Source organism: Melanostigma gelatinosum (genome assembly GCF_949748355.1).
Source record: "Melanostigma gelatinosum genome assembly, chromosome: 13".
NCBI lineage: Eukaryota > Metazoa > Chordata > Actinopteri > Perciformes > Zoarcidae > Melanostigma > Melanostigma gelatinosum.
Window position 1 is genome coordinate 22,394,497 of NC_136646.1, and position 25,911 is coordinate 22,420,407.

The 25,911-nt window shown below is 44.1% G+C and overlaps 3 protein-coding genes across 3 annotated transcripts; 1 reads left to right on the top strand and 2 right to left on the bottom strand.

The window, feature by feature from the left end:
- The first annotated feature begins 2,284 nt into the window (after window positions 1-2,284).
- Window positions 2,285-10,837, top strand: syngr3a (synaptogyrin 3a). Its single transcript, XM_079281369.1, has 4 exons — window positions 2,285-2,427; window positions 5,044-5,278; window positions 5,746-5,891; window positions 6,885-10,837. The coding sequence occupies exons 1-4, from the start codon at window positions 2,326-2,328 to the stop codon at window positions 7,095-7,097; spliced, it is 696 nt and encodes a 231-aa protein (XP_079137495.1). The 5' UTR covers window positions 2,285-2,325; the 3' UTR covers window positions 7,098-10,837.
- A 1,839-nt stretch (window positions 10,838-12,676) lies between these two features.
- On the bottom strand, window positions 12,677-20,588 carry znf598 (zinc finger protein 598). The gene is made up of 12 exons (XM_079281075.1): window positions 20,329-20,588; window positions 18,075-18,187; window positions 17,461-17,590; window positions 16,909-17,120; window positions 16,583-16,800; window positions 16,379-16,472; window positions 15,761-16,026; window positions 15,202-15,280; window positions 14,222-15,108; window positions 13,921-14,086; window positions 13,664-13,811; window positions 12,677-13,552 (listed from the first exon to the last, which is right to left on the bottom strand). The coding sequence occupies exons 1-12, from the start codon at window positions 20,500-20,502 to the stop codon at window positions 13,184-13,186; spliced, it is 2,856 nt and encodes a 951-aa protein (XP_079137201.1). The 5' UTR covers window positions 20,503-20,588; the 3' UTR covers window positions 12,677-13,183.
- Window positions 20,589-21,698: 1,110 nt separating this feature from the next.
- Window positions 21,699-25,491, bottom strand: slc25a17 (solute carrier family 25 member 17). The gene is made up of 9 exons (XM_079281504.1): window positions 25,342-25,491; window positions 25,192-25,252; window positions 25,035-25,101; window positions 23,583-23,734; window positions 23,362-23,478; window positions 23,068-23,216; window positions 22,260-22,355; window positions 22,038-22,123; window positions 21,699-21,957 (listed from the first exon to the last, which is right to left on the bottom strand). The coding sequence occupies exons 1-9, from the start codon at window positions 25,396-25,398 to the stop codon at window positions 21,816-21,818; spliced, it is 927 nt and encodes a 308-aa protein (XP_079137630.1). The 5' UTR covers window positions 25,399-25,491; the 3' UTR covers window positions 21,699-21,815.
- Between the last annotated feature and the right edge of the window lie 420 nt (window positions 25,492-25,911).

The window sequence follows — 25,911 nt, forward strand, 5'->3', positions numbered from 1 at the left end:
TAGTGGTGTGAGCCATGTATGCTATGCATGACATTGTATTTCACAGAAGCTTCAGTTTGCCATTTTCACAACACAATTCCCGTGATATTAGTGGTGAAAATGACACTGCTGCAGGACTACTGTATGTTATTGTCTGAAGCTGCTTTGGGCTAAATGATCATCACCGATTAACAAATATCCCATGACGAGCAACTTGTGACTCTACGTTATTGTGGTATTTGGCATCATGAGACTTGTCTCAATGATATATTTCATAACCTCGCAATGTGTGTGTGGCTAATGTAGGATTGAGGCAGGATGGTTCCTCTCTTTTTATACTCACCATAGTGCTTGTAGCCTGCAGTCCTCGTGGCCTTTGTGCCTCATATTTAGAAGGAGTCCATCTTTAACTTCTGATTTAGCGCCAGGCCTGCGTCTGCAATTGTGGACAAAGAAGTCACGCTCTGTGGTACTTCTCTTATCTGGAAATTTAAGGATTTAGAAATCTGAGGGGAGTTTACATTCCATAGTTTAAAAGTATAATTTGGTGGATATACTTAAAGGCACTACAGACCCACAATACATCCACACAGGTGTTGCCATAGCCGGATCAGCTGACTTGAGGGGCTCTGGTGTCTGGTTTGGTCTGACATTATTTTATTTGACCCTTGTATGGTGTTCATGTTTTTGTTACTCAGCAGGTGTTGTGGGTCTGTTGGACCCGCTGTATTTTTGGGGTTTTAATTCAACATAATCAAACAATTTTATGTTAAAATACTCAACATATGTTTTCTTCATGCCAATTAGAAGCAATAACATATGTTTTCTTCATGCCAATTAGAAGCAATATAAACAGCAAATATGGTGAATATTTGCCCTTTAACTTTGTTATAACACATTTACGAATTAAAGTGCTACTCGTTTTTCTTTTTTTTTGATAAAATCAAGAAAATCAATTACAATCAAGATATGAGTGGACAAAATTCAACAAATTTACAAATGAAGCAAGGTTGTTCATAACTATTGACTTTTATTTATTTGAATTTCATTGAATTTCATTAGTAATCAGGTCATTTTGCATAGCACAACACACAGTTTACATTGAACACATTACATTGTTGAACACATTGCCTTTTCATACCAGCCTACACAACACCAGCCTATTCAACACATGAGTGGCACATGAGTTTTACTGTGTGTGTGTTGCATATGTTGTACTTGCACTTGATGCATGTGTTGCGTCTTTCTGTCCATCTTGGGTCCACACACTTCGCAGCGTTTCTTTTTGTTGCTGCCGGCCGCAACCTAGAATGATGAAAAGATCATGAATTTTACTAAAACCTCTGTCTCGCAAGGTATGAGTGTCAAACTACTGCAACAGCATCACACACTTACCTCAGGCTCTGCAGATGGTGGTTCTGTAGGTTGGGTGGATGGGGCACCAGCATTGTCCTCCTGAATCCTCCTCACGGTGGCTGCAGAGGCTGAGGTTCTCGGAACATGCTGTCTTCTCAGGATTTGTGGTTTCACCAGTGTCTTTCCAAGTTCCTCGAGAAAGAGGCGTCTCCTCTGGAGCTTCCCTCTGTTCCACTCTGGGTTCAATGCCATCCAGATGACACAGGCGTTGTACGCCGAGATGTCCAGTATGTCAAAGAAAATCACCAGTGGCCAGCGTAGGCCCCACACACACACACACGCACACACACACACACACACACACACACACACACACACACACACACACACACACACACACACACACACACACACGCACACACGCACACACACACACACACACACACGCACAGCAGGCCCAGACATGATGAGGACAGACTGAAGGTACACAGGACCTACAATTTCCACACTTTTATTAGCCCGGGCCCACTGCATGACTACTACTACATACACCCTGTATGTAATATAAATGTGTAGGGGGGGGGGGGGGGGGTCTGAGTTTAAAAAAATAATGAATCATATTATTTTTGTTTTGATGAAAAATGAAAACGGGTCCCACAGACACGAACACCATACAAGGGTTAAATGTAAGCTAATTTGACAGAAGGCCCCTCTTGAAGACATCCACATGTGTATTCTATTTACATTCTATATTAAAATAACATTAAAATCTGTGCAAAAATGTGTTATCCCACCAGTCTATGCGCGGGCACATCGGATCGGACCCCCCCCCCCCCCCCCCCCCCCCCCCCCCCCCCACTCACGGCGTCCTCTGTGCCTGTGCGCGTGCGCGCAGGACCAGTCCCCACAGCAGCGAGCAGCAGCGCATCCATCCTGCCGTGGAGCCGGGAGCGTGGAGCCGCGAGGAGCGCACAGAGAGAGAGACAGAAGATGGACGGAGTGGGATCGTTCGGAGCGGGCCGGTCCGGGTCCACTATCGACCCGCTTACCTTCGCCAAACAGCCGCAGACCATCCTCAGACTGCTTTCCTGGGTGAGCGCATGGGGTCTTTTTTTTTTCTCCAGGCACTGCTGTTCGTGTGTGTGTGTGCGTGTATGTGGGGGGCTCTGTGTTGTCGTGGCTGCGCGAGACCTGTGACGTGTTCTCACTGCAAATACAGACCCCAGAAATCAGGGTGTGTAAACGGACCAAGGAACGAGTGTTTATACCGGAGTCTTGATAGATGCAGCGTACAGGGTGTAACCAAGGCCTGCTGGCTGTCTGACACCCTGACCATGAAACCGATTAATACAGATGTTTGTTGTGGGTTTTTCTTTTCTGAGCACAAACCGACCTATTCTCTTTTTTCTTCTAAATCTCGCCAGTTCTCTATAAATAAGATGTGCAGCAGACCGGACCGGATTGTGTAGAAAGACGAGACCTTTTCATTCCTCCTGCTTCCTGTTGTTCATATCTTACATAAAACATCATTATTTACTATGTGCCCACATCTTAAGTTGTTTTTTGCGTCGCCAATTATATTTTCACCTCATGATTTTTGCCGATTTCTTTGCCCCTAAACGGTCGTCGTCCGTCACCTCACCATGTGATTGGTCCGCGGTCATCATTACGCACGCAGGGCACACGGAGGCGCGTCGTGCGCTGACGGTTGATGTAACGCATCACCTTTGGGTGACACGGAGAATGTCTTCTCTACCGGTGCGGGGGGGATCTCTGAAACACACCGAGGAGGAGACACCTGTCACAGAGCGTGAGATGTGTGCCAATAGCTTTTATTTTAATCCTGAGTCTCCGGTGTCTGTGATTATTCCAGTGCAGCATGATGTCCTACTGAGCCCGTTGGATACGTCGTTAGCTTATTACGAAGGACACATCCAGCTTAGCCTCGCTCAGTCGTGTTTTAAACAGTTTGAGCTAATGTGCTTTCAAGTTGAATTGTCCATCGTGTTGCTTGTTGGTGTATTTTTGTTGCTGAAAGCCTTCAAAGTGTCATATAATCATCAGATATCACATGATGTTAGAAGTAACATTACTCAGATCCTTTACTTGAGTGAAGGTACAACATGTACTTATATCAGAAGTACAGCTTTAAAAGGAGAACCACCATAGTTCTTTAAACACGCTTGGTACACGGAAGAAGTTTCAGTTGTTTGCAATCTGGGAAGCCAAGTGCAGTGTGTGGTTTATGTCGACAAATCCTAGAAAAAATGCCCCGTTAATAATATGTATTAATATGTATAAAATGATTACATTGTTAATTCTGACGCAATACATAAGAGCCATTTTACTGTTAAAGCTGGTCGAGATTGAGACTACTTTATATATATTTAGTTTAATCCAGAGGTTGGGGTCAGAAGTTTAAAAATGCATACAATTTAAATACTGAAGTAAAGTAGGTGAACAATTATCTTCCGACTTTCAACCACCGACTACAACGACGCCGCTGCTCTCTGAAGCTTTTCAAGGAAATCAAAGTGTGAAGCAGATGAAGTACAGGGACAGTAAATGAAACAAGTCAATTACAGATGACTCTTACAGCACTGATATCACAAACTGATAATACATCCCAATGTAAAAACAGACAAATAGAAGTAGAATGTATTCCTTTAACTGGGTTTAGAAATATCTCACACACACCATGCAATCATATTTTTAAAAAAGTAAAAGTTTTTTCTTTCCATTTGGAGATGCAGTGCTTCGATGCATGAGCCGCTTCATCATTGTGATTCACTAAAAGCATCTGAGCGTGAATCTGCTGATTATATCCACACATGTGATTGGTTTTAAAGTGTGGTTATTATCCCATTGTCCACCATCATATGACCCACACCCCCCAGTGTGAGTGCCCGTGTGTGTGTGTGTCACATGGCCCTATTCTGCTAGTTAGTCAGCTGATCAGTGTGTAAGTCCAGACAGCGGTAGGAAGCGAAACAGATCTACAGATGTGGACCTAAAGAAGAGTCTCATTCATAAAAAGCAACAAGGGAACAAATGGTTTTATAGCATGAGTTACAGCGACGTTCCCGTTTTGGTGTACACACACACACCGCCTCAGGACGATTCTTGATGGGAAGTGAAGCATCCACGTCTTCAGTCAGAGAGACAAAGACGGGAAATTAGGTTAATGCCTTTGGTCTGAGCGCGCTCAGAGCGACGCTGTGGAGGAAACAACCCTGTTTCCACTGAGAGGAGAGAGATATGGGGAATGTTGAGGCAATCATTTCTGATCATAGTTTTCTCCTTACCCCACCTCCTCCTCCTCTTTCACTTTCTTCTTCCTCCTCCTCCCCCGTCTCTCGCTTTCTTCCTCCTTCACTTTCTTCCACCACCTCCTCCTCCTCTTTCACTTTCTTTTTCTTCTTCTTCCTCCACCACCTCCTCCTCTTTCACTTTCTTCTTCTTCCTCCACCTCCTCCTCCTCTTTCACTTTCTTCTTCCTCCTCCTCCCCATCTCTCACTTTCCTCCTCCTTCACTTTCTTCCACCTCCTCCTCCCCATCTCTCGCTTTCCTCCTTCACTTTCTTCTTCCTCCTCCTCCACCACCACCTCTTTCACTTTCTTCTTCCTCCTCCTCCCCATCTCTCGCTTTCCTCCTTCACTTTCTTCTTCCTCCTCCTCCTCCCCGTCTTTCATTTTCCTCCTCCACAGATATTCTCCCTGGTGGTCTTTGCCTCCATCGTGAACGAGGGCTACGTGAACTTGGGCAGCGAGCGTCTCCACTGCGTCTTCAACAAGAATGCGGACGCGTGTAACTACGGCGTGTTCGTGGGCCTGGTGGGGCTGCTGGCCTGCTCCTTCTTCTTCATGCTCGACTACAAGTTCTCCTCCATCAGCTCCGTCAAGGACAGGAAGAAGGCGATAATGCTCGAGATCGGCTTCTCAGGTGAGGACGACGATCCGTGTTTCAGTTGTGTTTACACACACACACACTTTTAATTGATGTCTCATACTATTTCATTGGGTTGATTTCCAAGCACCAAGACAAATTCCTTGCCTGTGCAAACGTACTCAGCAATAAACAGTTTCTGATTCTGTCATTTTTTTGTTAGTGTGTGATTTATTTCTAATCGGCAGTATTCAAAAGGCAGGGCTTCCCCCAAAATGGCCAAAAAAAAAAGTAGCCCAACTAGGCCAGCTGCTTTGTTTCAGAAGACTGCGTTCTTGCACCACAAGACATAAAGAGAAATGAAACCTGTAAACTTAAGAAGGTGTTCGAGAAACGAGAGTATCTTTCATCTCTAAAGGGAACAAAGAACTGCAGGTTATTGTGTTTCATGTTTAAAGTTGGAAACTACCTTTTCTCTTTCTGTCGTAACAAAGTGTTATTATTGCTCCACTGGTGTCTGGCAGGCTTCTGGACCTTCCTGTACTTTGTGAGTTTCTGCTTCCTGGCCAATCAGTGGTCTGAGACCACGGCCGACGAGCTGCCACTCAACCAGGGGGCGGACGCAGCCCGGGCTGCCATCGCCTTCTCCTTCTTCTCCATCATCACCTGGGTGAGAACAAGCAACTACAGAGGCACACACACACACACACACACACACACACACACACACACACACACACACACACACACACACACACACACACACACACACACACACACACACACACACACACACACACACACAATATGGAAACTTTCTCTGCATAGTGCTCAGTAGGCTTTTAGTTGGGTTTGTGTTCATTGCTCATGAGTGCAGGCCAGCTTTTAACACACAGACGACTGACCGGTGCTCTCCTTCTCTGGAACATGAACATGAACCGTTCCTGAACCTGACAGAACAAATGTCCCCCCCCCCCCCCATTGTTCTTCTTTAAGGGTTGCAGAAAACACACACAGCTGTTGAATCAATGCACAATATCACCTAAACTCTGCTCAGATTATGAGACAATAAGCTCCTGAGCACAGATGCAGGAAAGCCCCCCCCACCCCCACTATCTAAATGCAAAAAAAAAAAACCGCCACCCTCAATAGTTTTTACATGTTCAACCTCACTTTGTCAACCATGACTTCAAAGTGCTGACGTCGGTCTAAAGCTGCACCTGAATGTCACGTTGGAGACAAAGAGTCTCCATAACTCCTCTGGTGCTAAACAAAATACTATCTGACGCTGTATTCTAAAATATGTCAATTATCTTATGTTGATCGGGACCTACACACTTTTAGAAGAGCAATCTGACATTCCCAAGAGAAGAGTTAACCCTTCAGACGGAGCCGTTGGATCAGAGCTGTTGGATCAGAGGCACCATGACCAGTAATCCGTGTCGGATTACATTTTAATGCCAAAAAAACTGGTCATGCATCTGCTGCATTGTGCTTAATGTGACGCACCTATTTGTAGTAGTTTGTGAGGCGTCGTCATCGTTGTAAACATTGAAGGTTTTTAAAGGAATGGTTCTGCATTTTGGGAAATGCCCTTATTCTCTCGTCTACTAAATGTCAAGCTGTTCTATTCTTTGCATGAATTTTTCTCCCGCCCCTGTAGGCCGGTCTAACGGTGCGTGCGGTCCAGAAGTATCTGCTCGGCACAGACATGACTCTGTTCACCACGGAGCACATGGACGGCGGCGCGCCCACCCAGCCGTACCCCTCCAACTCACCAGTAGGCGGCACCACCACTGAGACCACAGAGACCTACCAGAGCCCGCCGTTCACCGAGAACAACGCCGCGCCCACGTACCAGGTCCCCATCTACTAGACGAGACGGTGGACGAGGAAGGTTCGGGAGATGGATGAGAGGAAAGTGACAGAAAAGTAGCTGTCTGTGATGTTACACCTGCAGTTGATTGTGTGTTGATTATCTGGGCTGAGTAGGCCTCTCCTCCTTTGTTCCCTCGTCTCGTTCCCTTTCCTTCCTTAACATTCCAGCTTTTTCTGCACCTTTCTTGACCTGTATATTAAACTCAAATTCTTGCGTTCTCAAATCCAGTGTCCTCTCGGGAGGAGAAGAAAATAAGAGGAGAAAATGTAGAAGAGAAGGCCATATTGTAGACACAATTCTGACCAAAAAAAATAAAAAAGTGAGTGACTCCACCACAAAGCAGTGTTAGGTAAAAGATAAAAGTGCAGAAGGCACTCACATACAGCACCGTCGTCTTATTCTTTCCATTCATTGAAGTGTCAAAATCCCCTTTCATGCCAAACGGGGAACGTTGGGGGAACGATATGTATTCTTCAGCTACAGTACGGTCTGGTCCGTTAAAAGTGATCAAGTGTGTTGAATCTGCATGTTTCCAAACTTAGAGATCAACTCAGTGCCATACTGTACTGTGTCTCAGACAGTGACTTCATTTCAGTAGGTTTCCACATGCTGTAAAAAACAACAACGTTTTGTGACGAAGTGCAATATCTCACATTCTACACTGTACTGTCGGTAGGCTGTACGTCAGGTCACACCAATTTCAGGCACTGTCTCAAATTACTAGTCTTTGAATTGTACTAACAAATTAAAAAGTGTTTATCTGACTTCCATTGAGCTTCCCTGGTGAAGTTTGCTAGATATAGAAGTTATATATTAATCCAACAGATCCCCTCCACAGAAGCTTGTTTCTAATTTAAATACAAATAGTATTGGTATTTATGGTCTTCCTTGATGTAATGTAAGAATTATTCTCAAGAAAATGCAAAATATATTGTCACAATACCTGAATCTGTGTGATTCTGGGTCATTCTTGCACACGGGTTCGTTTCCCAGGTTTATCAAAGATCCACAGGGAATCCTCTTTCAGTCCGTTATTTTTCTGTGCCAGGCATGGACGGATTATTACAGGGCCGACGGAGTCAGGGGCCCCCTCGACTAGAGCCTCTGTTTGAAGTGATTCTTTAAATTTCTTGTTGGAAAGTCAATCCAACGACTACAAGGAGTCGCAAAGAGACACAGACAGCTGCAAAGAGATGCAAAAAAACCTTCAAAGTAACGCAAAATGACCACAAAACAACATTGAAGAGACACAAAACAACTACAAAGAGACACAAAACGACCATAAAAAGACTGAAAACTACCACAAACAGAAGAAAAACAAGCATGACAGACTGCAAAGATACACAAAAGACTGCAATGAAACACAAAACGACCACAAAGAGATGCAAAACTACAAAAAAAGATTCAAATCATGGGAAAAGGACAAAAAACAACCACGACAAAATCAAAAAGACTACAAAAGATACACAAAACGATCATAAAGATGAGCTTTTATTCAGAGAGGGTCTGAATTTTGGGGACAGGTTTGGGTGGATGTTGGTCACTAAGGGCCCAGATGTAGATAGTTATCATGCCAACCATGTCGGTGTGTAGCAGTGTTTGTGTCGTGGTTCACGTACACTCGCCATCAGCGAAACTGTAGTTTTGGTGTGTGTGTGTGTGAGAGGGAGTGCGTCCACGTGCAACAGGTGTACGTGTATTAGCATGGGAGACGTGTGGGTGGGACGTGTGTGAAAATGTGTGAATCCGTGTAGTTAATTCAATTTTGTGGTGCAGAAAAGTTATTTTCTTGAACACGTGTTTTATTGCAGAGGAGGAAATCATAAGTCTGTTACACCCTTTAATCATATCCCTCAAAATGCTAAATATATTATCAGTGTCACCGTCAAGATGTATGAATTACAAAGTACGGAACTAAGAGTTTGTTTTGATGAAGAGAGCCAAATATAAAACTTCATATTGGTGACAATATTGACCCGTAGAACGCTTTGCCTGCTATTCTGATTGGTCCTTTGTAGACAGCGCCCTCTGTCGACCAGAGGCGGTACTGCAGCACAGGGACAAGAGTTTTGAAAGTAATGATAATAATGCATGACATTGTTGTATAGATCTCATTATATATTGAACACGATGTAATTCTTAAGTTGACAAGTTGTTTTTTTTGCAAAATGAGATTGGCCAGCTGTCTGGATATATTCCTGTGTTTTATTAATTGCAGTTTATTGTCAAAACTTTGGCCGCACGCCCGAACAACTCTTTGTTTATTCAGTGATGTCACCTCAACCTCATGATCGAGTCGGTCACACGGAGACATGCGCTTGTGTGCGTATATCTTAAAGCTCCAGGGTGAAACTCTCTGCACCCAGAAACACAAATATAAACTAGTAAGCGAGGTAGTCGGGTGCAGCACACGCTCCTGTCTAGTGTATACTCAGAGGAAAATCATAATTAATGAGGCTAATGACTCAGAGTAACAATGCAGATTCTGAATGCAGTCTTTAGGCAAATGGGTATTAAGCCAATTTCTATTTGTTCTAGTTGGAGCATTAAAAGGATAAAGATCATTTTAAAGTCTTGTAAAACAAAGATAAGGTTTAAGATTTACCTTTGAGCATGACTTTTTTACAAAAGCATTTTATTCACCAGACTGTCAGCGAGTGCATAGTTAAGTGAGTCTATGTTATGAATTTAGGGATAACGCAGTAGGATTTCCTTTTAGGATCTTGGGATCAGGAAAGTTCCAGAAAACACTTTGTATTCGGGGTTTCAGGCCAGGTTGATTTTCCAAATACTTTCAGGTACTCTGGGCATTGTTTGGTACCGTTAAGTGTATTTGATGCAAGTTAAAGGACTTTGTGGTTTTCCATGTTGTAGAGACTCCAGACATGAAATGTTCAAATTGACCTGACGCCACTCCACGAAAGTGAACCGACACATCATTAAAGTCACATTAAAGTATAAATAAATATGCCAAAATATGGAAAACAAATGCCAGTACAGTTCCTTAAATCTTGGGTATTACTGGGCTGCTATAGTTACCCGTTAAATCGGGGTTATTGCTGGTGGTATTAGGAACAACTGGGGTACTATTGGGTAGTTTGGGGTACTGTCAGGTCAGGTTGTATTATCGTTCTCAGTGTTTCGGTCTCTTCTTCAATCAGTGTGGTAGATAAAAATAATAATACAAGCATTCTCTATGTTTTGTGCTCTGGCCCATTTACACTACCGTGGTATTGGTTGTAAAGTTCAGTACGTTATTGAAGTAAATGGAACCTGTGTGTGATGCTGTCTAGGGTCTGGTTTGTCCTGTACTACTGAAAATATAAACATATTAATGATTATTTATGAACCAGAATGCACTGTTGGAAATACTTAGCTTGACCGCTCTCGCCAAAATCAAAGTTTTATGTGATTTCATGCGGATGTTTTGTTAGGCTGAGATTATAAAAGGTGACATGTAGTAACGCCATCACTTGTGTGGTTTCCAGTATAATACATTGCATGGATGTTACAATATCACCCCCTATAATATTAATAAAAATGTGAAACCCCCCCTCATCGACCAACAATCAAGTAAACATTGATTTTTAGCGTGCTACCCCTTTAACGTGTTTCCTCTGAGTTGTTTCTTTATGTTCTGAAGGTGTTCGACCTCTTCAGTGTATAAACAATGTGTACAGAGATGCGTGTCACTGTCTATTACCTGAACGTCTCTGGACTGCAGTCTCACCGTCACTCGAATAAAAAAGAAAACATGTTTTGGACTGCCTGTTTCTGTCCCCGACTTCACTGCCTGGAGATTTGTGAAGATTACATTTAATCAATATTTTATGACCATGTGTGACAGGACAACGAGAAAGAGCTCCTTGCTCTTAGTGGTGAACCTTTAGAGAGCCGTCACCTGCATCTACAGCTCCCCTGGGCTCATTGTTAAGCCGTCTGGCAACTTCACTGTTCTGGTTATCGATCACTGCATTGTTTGGCAGAAACAGGCGCTGCTTTCATTGAATTAGCACTAAAAAACAGAGCAGCTAGAGAGCCAGATACAGCTGGTAGAGTCAATATTGAACTCTGATTCATCCGGTGGATGGAAAAACTACAAATGAATATGTTGGTCATTAGTTGTTGAATGTGTAAAAAAATAAATAAGAAAGGGTTTGCTTAAAAGTTTGCCATATCAACTTTAAAAGGTGAATATTGTGTAAGGTTATAGCTCGTTTAAAGGCCTGTTTTTATGGTCATGAATAGATGGTTACCCACAAGTTGCAAAAACAGAGCGAGACTCGCTGATGACGACCTATCTGAACTCAAACCATCTCGCGAGAGATTCGGAACTTGTGGGTTACCTTCTACACACAACCAGCTGCGTCTAATAAACAAAATAAACTCACAAAATGTCAATATAAACATTGTTACACCTAAAGAGAAGAACACAACCTGAATTAAATAGCCTCGTGAACTCATCTTCTGTGGCGGCCTCTGGCTTTACGCAGGGCCTGCTGTGGGCGTTGTCTTGTTTGTGCTCTGTGCTGGTTTGCAGGTCCCGTGTAGGCGGAGCCTCTTGGTTCAATTGGGAGCACCTGGCCAGTCTCCCAGGGGGTATTTCGGACCTGCCTGCGCAGTCGGGTCCAGCCCTCTGTTCCTGCAGCACTATGACTTTGTCTGTTAAGAATAAATTATACCGTTTCCGTCTACACCACCCGTGTGCCTAACGTTTTTGTCATGGCTCAAGAGCCGGGTCGTGACACTTCAAACACACTTCATTTGAAACTCAACAAAACCGTCAGTCTGTCTTTCCAACAATCAGCGACTCTGGTTGGATCGAAGAGAGCGATGTGAAGATGTGCCGTCCGCTTCGCTGCAGCGGCTCACAAAACATGTCCAAACCGCCCTGCTGGTCCTCGTCGTCTCTTCCAGTTGATCTTCAGGATCCTGCAGAAGTTCTCCAGCACACATCTGTCCCAGTGAGGAGTAAAACTTCCACGCAGAGTTCCCTCTCTCTTCAAAACACTGTAAAAATATTCCACCATAACATCCTCTGCAAACACATATTTTGGGATACCGTTTTCACTGTTGAAAACACAACTAGTTTGCAATACAGATGGGCAAAGTGGACATTGAAGTTTTTAAAGTATGATTTTGCCCCACAGCTACCAGAGCTGAAGAAGCACCCTGTAGTTCTTCTTCCTCGTCACTGGATAAAAAAAGAACTACAGGCTCATTTCACACTATATGCCGAACTTAGATCGAGATAAGGTTGGAAATCTTCCCTTTAAATTATATATAATGTTAAAGGACTAGAATTGGGATAGTCTCAGACAAAAATTGAGAAATTACCAAGTTCAGGAGCACTATCTCTACTATCACTATTGGTGAGCACTAGCTCACCAATGAACCACATTGGTGAGTGATGTAAACGGAATAAAAGAAAATGATGCACGACATTAAAAACTGTGTTCCAGCTCCTGAAGCAGCTTACTTCCCGTCACTCACTCACTCCAACACTCAACAGACCTTCCTCTGCATGAAGCGACGGACAATTAAAACAGCTACACTGAAATAAATATGGTGCTCTGTAGTTGAACCGATCATGTTTGTGTTTATTTAGTTATTTGAGCAAGCAGCCCCTCTGGGAAATCATACATAATTCATCAGCTTTGATGTTAACAAAATACATTTTGCCATCATTGTACTGAGTGAAAACACAAAGCGAGGTAAAAAAATGTGGATCAATACAATTTCACGAGAGCAAAGCGTTCAAGTAAAGCCTCTGCTCGTCTCTCCCCTTTCTTTAAATAAATCGACAGGTCCGGTGTTGCCAGTGCCAGAGCCAGCTGGAGACGTCCTCAAAGGATGCAAGAAGTAGAGTTGAGACGGAGCACAAGCCTATCAACATGATCCCCATAGAAAGTAAAAACAACGTAAGCCATCTTTGTTTTCTTAAAAATCCAATTCATTATGAGCTACGAGCCCAAAACTCCGCTGGGACGTGGCTGCTGTTTTCCAGACTGGCTGCTGCAGGGGGCAACTGAACTAATACCCCACAATGGCATTTGGAGTAAAGGAAAAAACAAAACGAAGGGCTAGCTGATGATACGGCTAATTGATTGCAAGGAAGGGAACTCCTCGCTATCCCTGTTGTGCAGGGTCTTGTGGGAGTTGAAGTCTTTAGGGGCAAGTACCTGTCTGCAAGTGGGGCACACCTGGCAGTCCAGCTCAGCGGCCGCGTTGGCCATCGTGGTGGGAATCTGCCAGGCGTTCTTCTTGTTCTTCTTTCCTCCTCCGGCGCCCGACTGCTTCTCCAGCGCCCTGCAGTCTCCGTGGGCCGTCAGGAGCTCCTGCTGCTTGCCGGTGTCCGGCAGGAGCACCAGCAGCTCGTTGAAGATGCGGTTAAAGTCTTCTCCGAGCAGGTCCTTACAGCTGCTGTGGTACTGGACTGCTGATATCACACTCTGGGAACGAAGAAGAGGAGGAGGATGAGGAAGCTTTCAACCATATATATGGGGCCTCAGGACTACTGTGCTATTTAAATAATTCTTGGGATCATATTTTGTGGCGAGTACCTGTCTGAACTGTGCAGAGTAGTTTTTGAACTGGTTGAATGTTGACTCATCGTTGTGGAGGTACAGTCTAATGGACTGGATCAGCTCCAGGTTCCTCTGATTGAAGTCCTCTGGCGCCAGGTAACCACTGCTCCACACCTTGGGGGGCCTGGGGCATAAAAATAATACAAAAGAATAAAGTCAACGTTGGCTTTGTGAGGTACAAACACGGACAAACCAAAAAGGAGAGCATGCATTAAAAAGGGAGATCGTCTCACAGGTTGACTGCAGACGAAGCAGGCTCCACCACGTTGCTGTTGAGGGGGATCCCAGTGAATCCGGGAGGAGGTTTAGGGGCGGAGATTCCCAGGCCGGGCGGAGGTGGGGGCATGACGGAGGCCGGGGCCGGAGCTGAGGCCTTCAGCGGGAAAGAGGACTTGAAGCCTGAGAGATAAACGCAGTGTGAGTAACAACTGACCGTAACGTTCGTGTGGAAGGTGATGCGTCATAGTAACAAAATATAAGCGGAGAAAAGAAGATGTTACAAGACAAGAGATGAATATTGTGGATATTACGTACCTGGTGGTGGGTTCTTGGTCATGAGAGCAGGGAAGTCCTCCTCCTGATCAAGAGGGGGGTCGGGCTTGGGATGAGGCTTTATCGGGACTGGCTCCTTACTGACGGGTGGTGACACGTCAGGGTGGCCATTAGCCAATCCGCTCATCAGAGCCGCCGTCACGCCACTGGAGGGGGGTTTGTTCCAACTCTTCTCGGGGACGTTCTCCTTCTGTGCTGCCGTCTCCACCGAGATGGTATTTACAGTTTGCGTCGTCCCTGAAGACACAGACGTGGAGGGAACAGCCGTGTTCTTCTGCTGTTTTTTCTTCTTGCTGGCTTTAGAGGTAAAAGGATCAGGAATGGGGGTCGGGTTTGGAGGGTTGGAGGTCACAGTGGGGGGTTTGCTGTTGCCTCCTTTGACGGTGAGCAGAGAGGAGATGTCCAACATGGTGGGCACCGAGCGGAACTCCTGCTGCGTCAACCCTCCCTTATCGTCATCAACAGCAGGAGGTGGAGGAGACCGGGTAGATGTCGCCGTTTCGTTCTCCGTTAACTTCTTTTTCCTCCGCAAAGATGAAGAGTTGGAGGAGGAGAGGAGCTGCGGGCCAGAGGACACAGACGGGAGAGGAGGGGAAGGTCTGGAGGACGGAGGAGGCTGAGTGTGGGGTTTAGCTACAGCGGTGTGGTTGGACCAAGCAGAGTTGGTGCCAGCTGCATGTTTGAGGGGCCGGATTTTGGACACGAGCGCGGGGAAGTCTTCCTCCTGGAAAGAGGAACACTTCTTAGGTTGTACAGAGTAAGCCGGGGTCATGGGGGATGAAACGGCTACAGCTGAGAGGCTGGGGAAGTCGTCTTCCTTCAAAGCTGCGTGGACTGCCGTTACCGCCGCAGGAGCTGGCTTTACACAGCTGCAGGGGACACAACAACAGACATGTAACATTTCAGCGCACTTTGGTGTGAGTGGGGGATTTCAGTTTGTCGTGTTAAAAGTAAAACGTTACATGGGTGGGGCAGCTGTGGCTCCTAAAGCTGGAAAGTCATCTTCTCCATCCCCTGGATTAGAGCTCTTCATTGTTCTTACTGTTAAAGAGAACAAAACACGTCAGCACAGTGACAGTTAAGCTGCTGGGGATCTCTTACTGCAATCCCATGATGCAACAAGAGCATAGAAATAAAATACATTTTGTGTGAGGAGAATAGTGCTGTGCACGTTTCTTTACAAACCCCGGTTATTAAATTCAGAAATCCCCAATTCTTCTCTAGCACCAAGGTAACTACCACGCACAAAAGACGCCTCTCCATTCTTCATACTACAAAACCTCACCTCAGTGAGTCCACGACTGGGTTTAGTTTACACGGAAGGCAGCTCGCTACCACACATAATAATAATGGCCGCCGCTCTGACTGTCCTGCTACATTGATTTGAAGTGTCTGTTCTACTTCCATTTCACTTCTATGAATAAGACTATTTGGGGGACAGCTGCGCAACTAAACCAAATGGTGAACCCAGAAAACACCACATTAACTGGTTATATCCTTTTAAATATGTTTATTTTTCACCTGGAGGTTTGATGTGTCCGGTCCTGTGTTCTTCTGGTTCTGCTCTCTCGGTCCTCTCCTCCCTGCAGTGTTTGGGAGCGCTCCTCTCCTGCATCGCTCCTCTCTCCTCCCTGCAGTGTTTGGGAGCGCTCCTCTCCTGCATCGCTCCTCTCTCCTCCCTGCCGTGTTTGGGAGCGCTCCTCTCCTGCATCGCTCCTCTCTCCTCCTGCCGACACTGTGCCAAGGATGCCCGCATAGCAGCTGCCACCTCCCTGTCCTCTTCCTCCCTGCGTGGACAAGCACACATTCACAACGACACTAATGCAACAAGACACCGAAAGTGACTGAGAACAGATTGGAATTCGACTGCAACAGCTACTAAAACATAATATGGTTTGAACAGTAACACTTTAAAGCACTGGTGAGGCCTTCAGAGACTGTGTGCTACATTTCAAGACTGAAATTACACAGAAAGGAATGTCAGACACCCCCCCCACACACACACACACACACAAATGGCCAGATAGCATCCACATCTTTGTCTGTCCTACAGAGTTTCTGGATGCTGTCGGTGCTTACTTGTGATACAAAGTCATAAACCTCCATCCGATCAATGCAGCATTGCTAATTGAGACTCACCTGGAATACCTCCAGCTCTTCTGTCCCCCCTGAGGCCTTCCTCTTCCTCCTCGTGTCTGACGCATCTCCTCGTAGTCGTCACTTGTCATGACACCTGAGGACAAGCACGCATTTCACATTCACTGCCTTCAAACTAGTTACATTACCTTCTAAACATAGAGATGAGGCCTGTGTCAAACACAGAGCAATAACAAGTTCACCGACCTTCGTTTCTCCTGGTCTGTCTGGAGGTGTAGTTAAACTGCACGTCGATGTGGCGGTTCTGTCGGGCCTCTGCTCGGTTCTTGCTGTGTGCTGCAGCTTTGTGGGCCTTGTAGTCGATCTCAGAGCGGAATGCATGGGTGAACTGTTCTGTGGCACAGCGGCCCTCCTCACACAGATAGTGACTGTCTCTGAAGTGCTCGCTCAGGTACGGGTAATCACTGTTTACAGCAGGGGTTAAAAATTACATTTAAACAACTGCTTCAAACTACAGAGCCACCACACTCCAAACAGGGTTTCTCTGTGTGTGAGAAACAGCTGCAACACACCTGTAATATTCCTGGGAACCATCTGCGTCACAGAAATGGCAGAAGTAGTGGTCCCTGCGCAAGTGCTTAAGCAGCTCATCATTGTCAAGGTAGCGGTCGTCGCAGAACTTGCAGAGCGGGTGTCCTCTGTGACTGGTGTCGTCTGGATCTCCATGTGCTCGGTGACGAGCCAGTTCCTTACGGTTGTACCATTTACGCTCATGGGAGAAGATCTGGTGGCAGAAGTGAAGTTTAAGGAACAAGTTAAGACATAACATGACATCAAAATGTTCAGATATTATGTATTTATGAGCCAGTGCTCCAGTGGATGTGGTCAAACAGCTCAATTTATACCTAAATGAGTTAACACCAATCTGCCTTAAAATGCTACCATGTGGGACCCCCACTTTTAGCATAGTTATAAGACAAGGTTCCATTTAAATCCACCGTTTGTTCTCTGCCCTCCAGATATCTCTGAACCAGTGTAGAGTTGAATTGCACCTACTTAGTGCATCGATTCTGATCAGCGATAAAAGTTTAGCCCCTGTATCAGCTGGTTGGAGGCGAGTTTACCTTGAGATGCTTTGTGCAGAGTTTGCAACAGAAGAGCTCGTGCTGCTTCCTCATGTGATACTCCAGCTCCTCATACTTGGAGAAGACCTTTGGTTCTGAACAGCAGAGGCACTCTGGCAACAGCAGATGCCTGATACAACACACACACACGCACACACACACACACACAGAGAGAGAAAAAATTCCATTAGTGTCAAGTTAAAGCGAAACAAGCTACTACATGCTGAGATGACAAGAAGTGCTTTTCTATGGTGCGAAAACAGCAACTTTCTGCCATTGAAAAGAAAAATTGCCATTGAAAAGAAATCCAGACTTCCAACAAAGAATCATTTTGACTGTACATTTAAAATGTTATTGTGGGTTTTTAATTGACATTCTTCTGTGTGTATTCAGTGACTGGATGTTCTTTTTTTTTTTATTTACACTGAGTTTCGATTCAGTGAAAGTGGTTTTCAGTTTCAGTTCTCCCCGAGCAGAGAGTAGCATTTAACTGGTGGAGTCTCCACTGATCGTAGTCGCAGCGTCAAATTGGTTACAGATCGGAGACTGAAGAAAATATTAAAAGTCTAAAAACAACACAATCATAACTAATGGAGACCAGAGCAGAGCAGTACCTGTACTGGGCGTAGATCTTCTCGTTACAGAAATAGATATCGTGCTTCTTCTCACAGGGGAACTGCTGGTAGGGCAGAGACGAGAAGGCCTCCAGTTTCTTCACAAACACCACCTGAGTACAACATGAAAGTCAGAACGTAAGAACAACTCATTCAATACACACTCATTGAGGAAAGTGAAGGGATATTGAGGCTGTATTGCACTGTTGGATAGTACTTTGTGACATGAGTACATTTTAGGTACCTAACGCTTTACTTACAAAGACCTTATGTAATGCAGCCTATGGAAGTATGGGAAGCAGTCAATGTATGACCAGTAGAGCAAGTTGTGTGTGTGTGTGTGTGTGTGTATATATACATACATATATATATCTATGTGTTTCGCCTGTTGTACACGCTCGACGGTCTCTGGTACCGACTGCTGTCACACACACACACACACACACACACACACACACACACACACACACACACACACACACACACACACACACACACACACACACACACACACACACACACACACACACACACACACACACACACAAACATTTTGACAATAGAGTGGTCTCGTGTGATGTCACAGTTTTAGCTGTCGGCCATGTTGGAGTACACACAAAGCCACTGGCATGCACGGCTGAGTCGCATAACCTATCGATCATGGTGAACTTTTGTGCTGTCTTTGGTTGTGGCAGCAGAGCTGATAGAGACAAGAAATCATTCTTTCGTTTGCCAGCGGTCATTACACATCAAGGAAATGACACGTAGGAGCTATCCAAGCGACGTCGCGAGAAATGGCTGTCACGCATCTCTCGAGATATAAAGGAATGGAATTTGGCGTACACTAGAGTATGTGCGGATCACTTTATAAGTGGTCAGTGATTTTATTTACAAATTCGTTTGTGAACAGTATTTAATAAAGGAAATATAAATTAATCCGATAAGACTACTTCGGTAAACTTGTATTTCAATGTTTATTACAAACTGTTTCAGGTAAACATGACAGCCCACCAGCAGCAGAGGATGAGGACGAGGATAAGAATAACCAAGCCAACCAGACAGACCTCGGTGGGGCCACGATTGCAGCAATGCAAGCTGAGATGCAGCGCCTACTCTCGGAAAATCAGAATTTGAAAAAGGAACTTTCCGATGAACGATCCATGTTTGATTCAGAATTTTTCGAAAATAATGATGAAAAAGTGAGATATTATACTGGACTGCCGGACTTCTCAACCCTGCAAATTCTATACCATTTTATAGAACCACACATCCCATATTCTACTTGTGTAAGGACTGGGGGTGTTCACGAGATACGTGTAGATGTTGGCGTAGTTTACAGATGGAAGATAAGTAGGATCGGCACTGAAACGATCTGCACTCATCGTATAGGGATCCAAATTACCAATAATCTTCAATTTGGCCAGGTAGCGAACCTTTGATGCACTATCCAATGATTCAAAGTATGGTATTTTCGCGGCACTTCCTTGTTTACTCACGGCCATGTAGGATCTGTATGTACTCCAACATGGCGGACAGACCTCGTAACTAAGGAGATCGTGACGTCGGCGAGACCACTCTATAGCAACAACCATCTGTCATAGTGATTGTGAATGAACATTTCACAATTGACTGCTCACACAAAGGTAACTTTTTATGGGAGTGGTGGGGTTAGGCCCTTATTGTATGCGTTACGTATGACACCGACAGAGTGTCATATTCAGCTCACGTTACCTTTGTTTTCAACGGTAACGTGGGAACGAGTTCCTCTTGGAGAAGGTGATTAGCACACAGACGCTAATTACCTTGAATAAGATTCAGCATTTTGCTAAATTAACTAGCAACCTAGCCAGCACCGCTGAACCGTCGGTTTGTTTGAGACGTGACAGTTGACATGACAGTTCACTGAATCACTAGATAAACCCAGTTGGACTAGCACACTGTCAACCTGTTAGCTATTTGACTCAAGGTGGAACTAACTACGTTAGCTAACCTGCACCGATGAACGTGCTAATGCTAGCGTGAGCTACCTTAGCTAGGCTAATGACATCGAGGTAGAAAGTAACGTTAGTCTGAGCGGTTGGTAGCACTATTTACCAGCATTGCTTTTCATTTATTATGAATACAGCTACGATGTTATCAAACAAAATCCTGCTTCTTTATTTAATGCGTTACAATAAAACTGCCAGAACAACGCGGCCTACTTAGCACCACCAGGCGGCACATCCCCGAGGCACAGTGGCGGAGCAACGCCCACCTTGTCGAGCTCTTCCCGGCAGACGGCGCAGTACTTCTGGTCGCACAGCACCCTCATTTTGGTGGAGCAGCGGTAACAGACCGGGTGGTCGCATTTTCCCAAGGCGAAGATGTCGACTTCTTGGCAGCACAGGACGCAGTGCTTCTCAGTGTCTTTAGCGGTTGTTGGCGCCATGGTGGTTGTGAAAAAGGCACTAACGTTAGTCAACTTCAGTGATATGTTGTTATTCGGGAGAGCTGCTGGAGCGTTTACGTAATGAAAAGCCTGAGCTACGGCCGTCACGTAATCTGTGGTACCTCCGATCTGTATAGTACGAGGATGGACGAGCTTCCTTCCGGTGTGATAGCTGCTTAGAACTGTCACGGGCGTGTGCGTCTGCGCAGGACAGCACGTCGGCTCCACGTGCGTCCCAAAGATGTGCGCAAGACAGCAGACTCGTAATAGCTGGTGCTGATACGAGGTCCTGTACTTTGGCCCATGTTAATAATTCACAAAGTCAGAGAAATTACATATACACTTGTACATTTCTGGATTTTAATAATGCAAGTTGCAAATATGTTGCGATTAGTAGAAGAGAACATGTAATGCTCTGTAGGTATTTTAAGTGAGCACTTATAATTTGTCATTAATCATTAATATTGCAATTTCTTGAACTTTAAGAGGCATAATGGAAACCAAGCCATGGCCATTTTTTGTGTTTCAATCCTGACCGCTTTGAATTAAATTAAATTATATTTGTTATTTTTTGTATTGCTTTATTTCACTATTATTAAACTGTATTTATTGTCATTTTACAGAATTTACAAATTCCTACACACATACATATGCACATATATGTACAGACTATGTAGATAGATGATAGCAACAACACTAATGGAAAACCTCGTAATAAAATTAATGAAGAATAAATTAAGAAGTAAAATAAAGTGGGAGGGGGAGATTCAAATATAATAGATGAAATAATTTAAATAGATAAATAAATATATTTTAAACACTTACATGTCCAAAGTATATGCACTATAAACTCGGTCAACATGAAATGTGACACCATTATCAAGTTTCGGTGACTTTTATTAAGTTACTTGTAACTGTCCATTATTCTCAAAATATCACCCATTCTATCAAGGGCACGACCGTATTTCACTATTTTTAAACCTTTTTTATGTAAAAGTATCATGTCATTATTTTTAATCTGGCTCGTTTCTTTTGAAATATTTTTGCTTAATTTATGCATTTCACTGTTTAAAGTTGCCGTCATTGTCATTTTAATAAAACGTTTTTTCTTCTATTTTCATATCTTACCAACTTTTCAAACAAAATCTGAATAATTAGAGGGACAGGTTTACTTTTGTAATGTTTTATTGGTTAGAGTATTTGTAGGATGAGGATGAGGTTACCATTGTGTCACCAGCAGTGATCAGTGCAGTCAGTCAGTGCTTTAATGTGGTCAAACGTTCATGGTTGTGAAGCTAGAGCTAGCGTCTCTTCTAGTGCTTGCTGCTCAGTCCCATGACTCTGAAGGTGCAGCTGGCAATATTCTCATAGAGAAGGAACATGAGTGCAGCAGTCAGCACCGTCTGCAGCAGCTTGGCCTCCAGGCCTTTAAACAGACCCAACATGCCATACCTCCTATGGATGGAAAACAGGGTTAAAAAAACAAATAAAAAGTATCACTATCTGATGGGAAGTGTGTGTGTGTGTGCACTCACCTGACTCTGTTGACCAACAGACACTTGATAGTGCGTATGCTGGACAGTAGTTTTGACTCGTCCTTTGACTCGCTGAACTGACCAAACTGTTGTGATTAAAAAGAAGACAAGACAACCGTGTGTGTGATTAAAGCATATAATTCATTCTGGCAGCATAAAGGCTTTTATTTGTATGGGATAAAACTGTGAGAAGGGTTTTAAATATACATTTAAAAAACCTACCCTGAGGATGGACTGTATGGTCTGCAGCGGGTACGTAACAATGGTGGCAACCGCTTTGGCAACTGCGGCGATCATGAAAAACTCAACAGATGACAGCTGGAAGGGGAAAAAGAAGAAAACTTTTGTGAAAATGATCGTGAGCGTCACGTTATCCTGAACTAAAACATTTATCCACCTTCACTCCGGTGGACCACCGAGATGTCAAAAAAACACACATTCAGCCAAAAGTATCTGCTTCACTAGTCTCCCTCTTTTTAAGTCACACAAAAATCATGTGAAGAGAATTACTGCATATCCTGTGTTTACCCATCCAGATGATGGGATGAGCTGAAGTAACGTCCCTCCTCTTCTTGGTTTATTACGTTGAGTGTTATATGTGTGTTATTTTATTATCATGATGTTGCACTTATTTTTACCTGCAACATTACTGTATTATCATTATAATAATATATAACATTAATAATTATATTTAGGGTATTCAGTGACAGTGTATTTTTGCTCTCTCATGTTACCGATACGACATTTTTAATTGCAACTTTTTTTTTACCTCACATTTGAGGGATCACTGCCAGAAATGTTTACTTTAAAGTCGATGTGCAATAAAGTTATATTCTTTATAGTTGAGTTATATATGTTTTATTCTTTATTCTTTGTTTATTTTGCTGTTAAATATCAACACTATATTGGAATCAGTTTAAAATCACAATGGTCAAACTTTGTTCCTCATACATCATCTCCCCGCATTAGTACTTTCTAAAATGCTCTGAATCTCCTTCCACTGTCTGTGTTCTCCTGATCCCTCCCTCACCTCCCTGGGAACTCCTCTCCTCAGCTGCCTCTTCAGGCCTTCGTAAATCATGAACTGGATGGCCGGGTTCAGCACCAGCAGCAGGGACGGGAAGGTCCCGTTCCACAGTGCTCCCACGCCCTCATCACGGCCGATCTGAGCAAACGCATCTGCCAAAAACAAAAGAGCAAATCAGACATTAATGAATTTCTAAATTTGAAGAAATTCCCTCCAGGTGTTCCTGAGAGACCACGTTCACAAAATGGACCAGACGGACAGACAACCCAAAAAAAACAAAATGACTTGACCATTTACCCAGAATGCCAGAGTAGTTGGTGGGCCGTATATCTGCATTGCGAAACTTGGAACCCTGAAGCTTCAGCCTGGTGTTGACCACCCACAAAGGAGCGGTGAGCAGTACGTTTACAACACCTGGAGACGAAAAATCAAGACGTGGACTCAACTCGGAGATCGGATGGACTTTCTTGTCCTGAGTCAGTAAAACAAGGCTTTTATGATAAACACGACCCTCTTACCTGCTGCAATGCCTACAAGTAAGTCAGTGCTTGGTGTCGACTGCTTTCCCTTCAGGCAGTTAGCCTTCAGGCTGTGGAAGCAGTAGAAGTACACAAAGTTGGAGCAGCACAGGCTGCAGATGACCGGGAACCAGCCTCTGTACAGGGCGGATCTGCAGGAGGGGACAGTAAACACAGGAACAACTTATGCCTAGTCCACACTACTCCAGTTGTACTCCATCTTTGCTACGTTTACACTGAGCAGCCACACTACGCCGGAGTTTTGGAGCACCCTAAACGGAGGAGCCTGACAACTCCGCCGAGGTTGGAGGTATTTGAAAACGCCGGGGTTTTGGTTGAGTGTGGACGTCGGATACGGATGTGTGTTAGAAAAAATGAGCCCACACCCGTGCTCGCTACTGGATTGGTTATTAGAAGCCATGACGTCTCCGTCCCTGATTCGTCACACTCACTATCACGTGCTTCGTTTTACTTCTTCCGTTTGGTAGCCTTGAGAGACCTTAGTCTGTAAGTATGTCTGTATGAAGCGTGAAAGGATGTACGAAGATATATTATATTCGCTAATGCTAATCGCGGTTAGCATTTCCCCATTGGCGGTAATGTTAAAATTTGCTTAGAAGCTAGCTAGTCGGACCTCTGTTACATGTCGTTCAGAGCGAGATTTGTGCCCTAAAAGATGGAGCAATTCCCCCATGCCTAAATAATTGGTAGAGGGCGAAGATGATGCCCCTGTTTTTCTGCTGGGTGACCCAGCTTATCCCCTGATGCCGTATCTCATGAAGGAATACCCCAATGGAGCTAACGTTACATTCATCAGCCCCCACGACAACAACAGACAACAACACAGAGGAAGTGAGTGATCGACGTGTGTTGACCACATTTATGGACCATAATCTAGTAAACGTTTACGTGTAAGTGTTGATTTTAAAGTAAAGTTGATGTGAGAGAGAGAGAGAGAGAGAGAGTTGTAACTACATCTGAAAAATAAAACTTCTAAAACTTTCCACGAACTGTGTCTGTTTGAGTTTATAGAGGAAGATCTTATGTATCAAATACAACCTTTCATTATTAAAGACTACTTTATTACTCTGTCGTATTTTTTTTAACTAAGCAAGCAATCCACTTCCTGTTTACACCGTCACGCGCATGCCCAGTGTACGTTAATGGTCACGCGCTGTCCGCCTTCGAAGGCTGCCGTGTGGATGCAGATCAACTTGAGAATAATGCTGAAACTCCCGTGTGGACGGAGATCGTTTCCATTTGACAACTCTGCATCCAACGAGACACGGAGTAGTGAGGACATGGCATTAGAGAACTTCTAACCACAAACTGTTTGTGCACAAATCTTTTCCAGTTAGGATGGAAATGTGTCAGGCGCTTGTGATGTGTGTGTTCATGTAATTACATCAATTAGGTGATAAAGCTAAGACATAGAACCAAGAATGTACTCACAGTCCTTCCTCTTTGATAATTTCAGCCAGAATGGCTGGAGTTGATTTGGCCTTCCTATTTGCATCAACTGAACACAAAGAAAACACAACTTGTTTTTAATAATGACATTTCATTGATAACTGTAATAACTGCAAATAAGAATGCACCACTTGTTTACCTTGTAGCCTCAGCCGGGCGGTATCAAGAGGGAAGAACACTGTCATGGCAGTCACGCTGCCCTAAAACAGACTGCAATCAGTTCTCACGGAGGAGACGTGGTGCCTGTTTGTTTAATATGAAATCAATAGTGAAAGTGAAGCTAACTTACCATCGCTCCTGACACAGCATGAACCAAAGCCTCATACGATAAAACCGCGAAGCTCATTTTTAACGAAGTCACTCGTTTATTTTATGCTTCGACTAAAATAAACCCAGTGTCCACTTTTGTAAAACTCCAGCTACCAAAACAGAGCAGCAGCTGGACCCTCGCTGTTTGTAATGTCGTACTTCCTTGTGGCTGACTTGTAGACGCGTCTACCTAACACGGAGGGGCATTATGGGTAATGTAGTTCTAGTCATTCTACACCTATCAAAATATTTCGTTACCTGTATATTTTGCCTTTTTGGGAATATTTGCAGGATTAACCTAACGAGGGATTCAGGAACAATGTGATACCAGAAGATTAATGTACTTATTACATTATAGAATATGTTGTGACTTTCTGCATTTAACCAGTATTTGTGTTATGAACGAGGATGCTGCTCAAGTTAAAATCTTCTTTGCAGGATTGACTTCCGGTGTGATCTAGAAGGAGGAGGTGTAATGTGGTACATTTTCAGAACCGCAAAGACACCGTTGTGCATTTGCAGCGGGCTAAGTGGCCATCAATGACTGGAT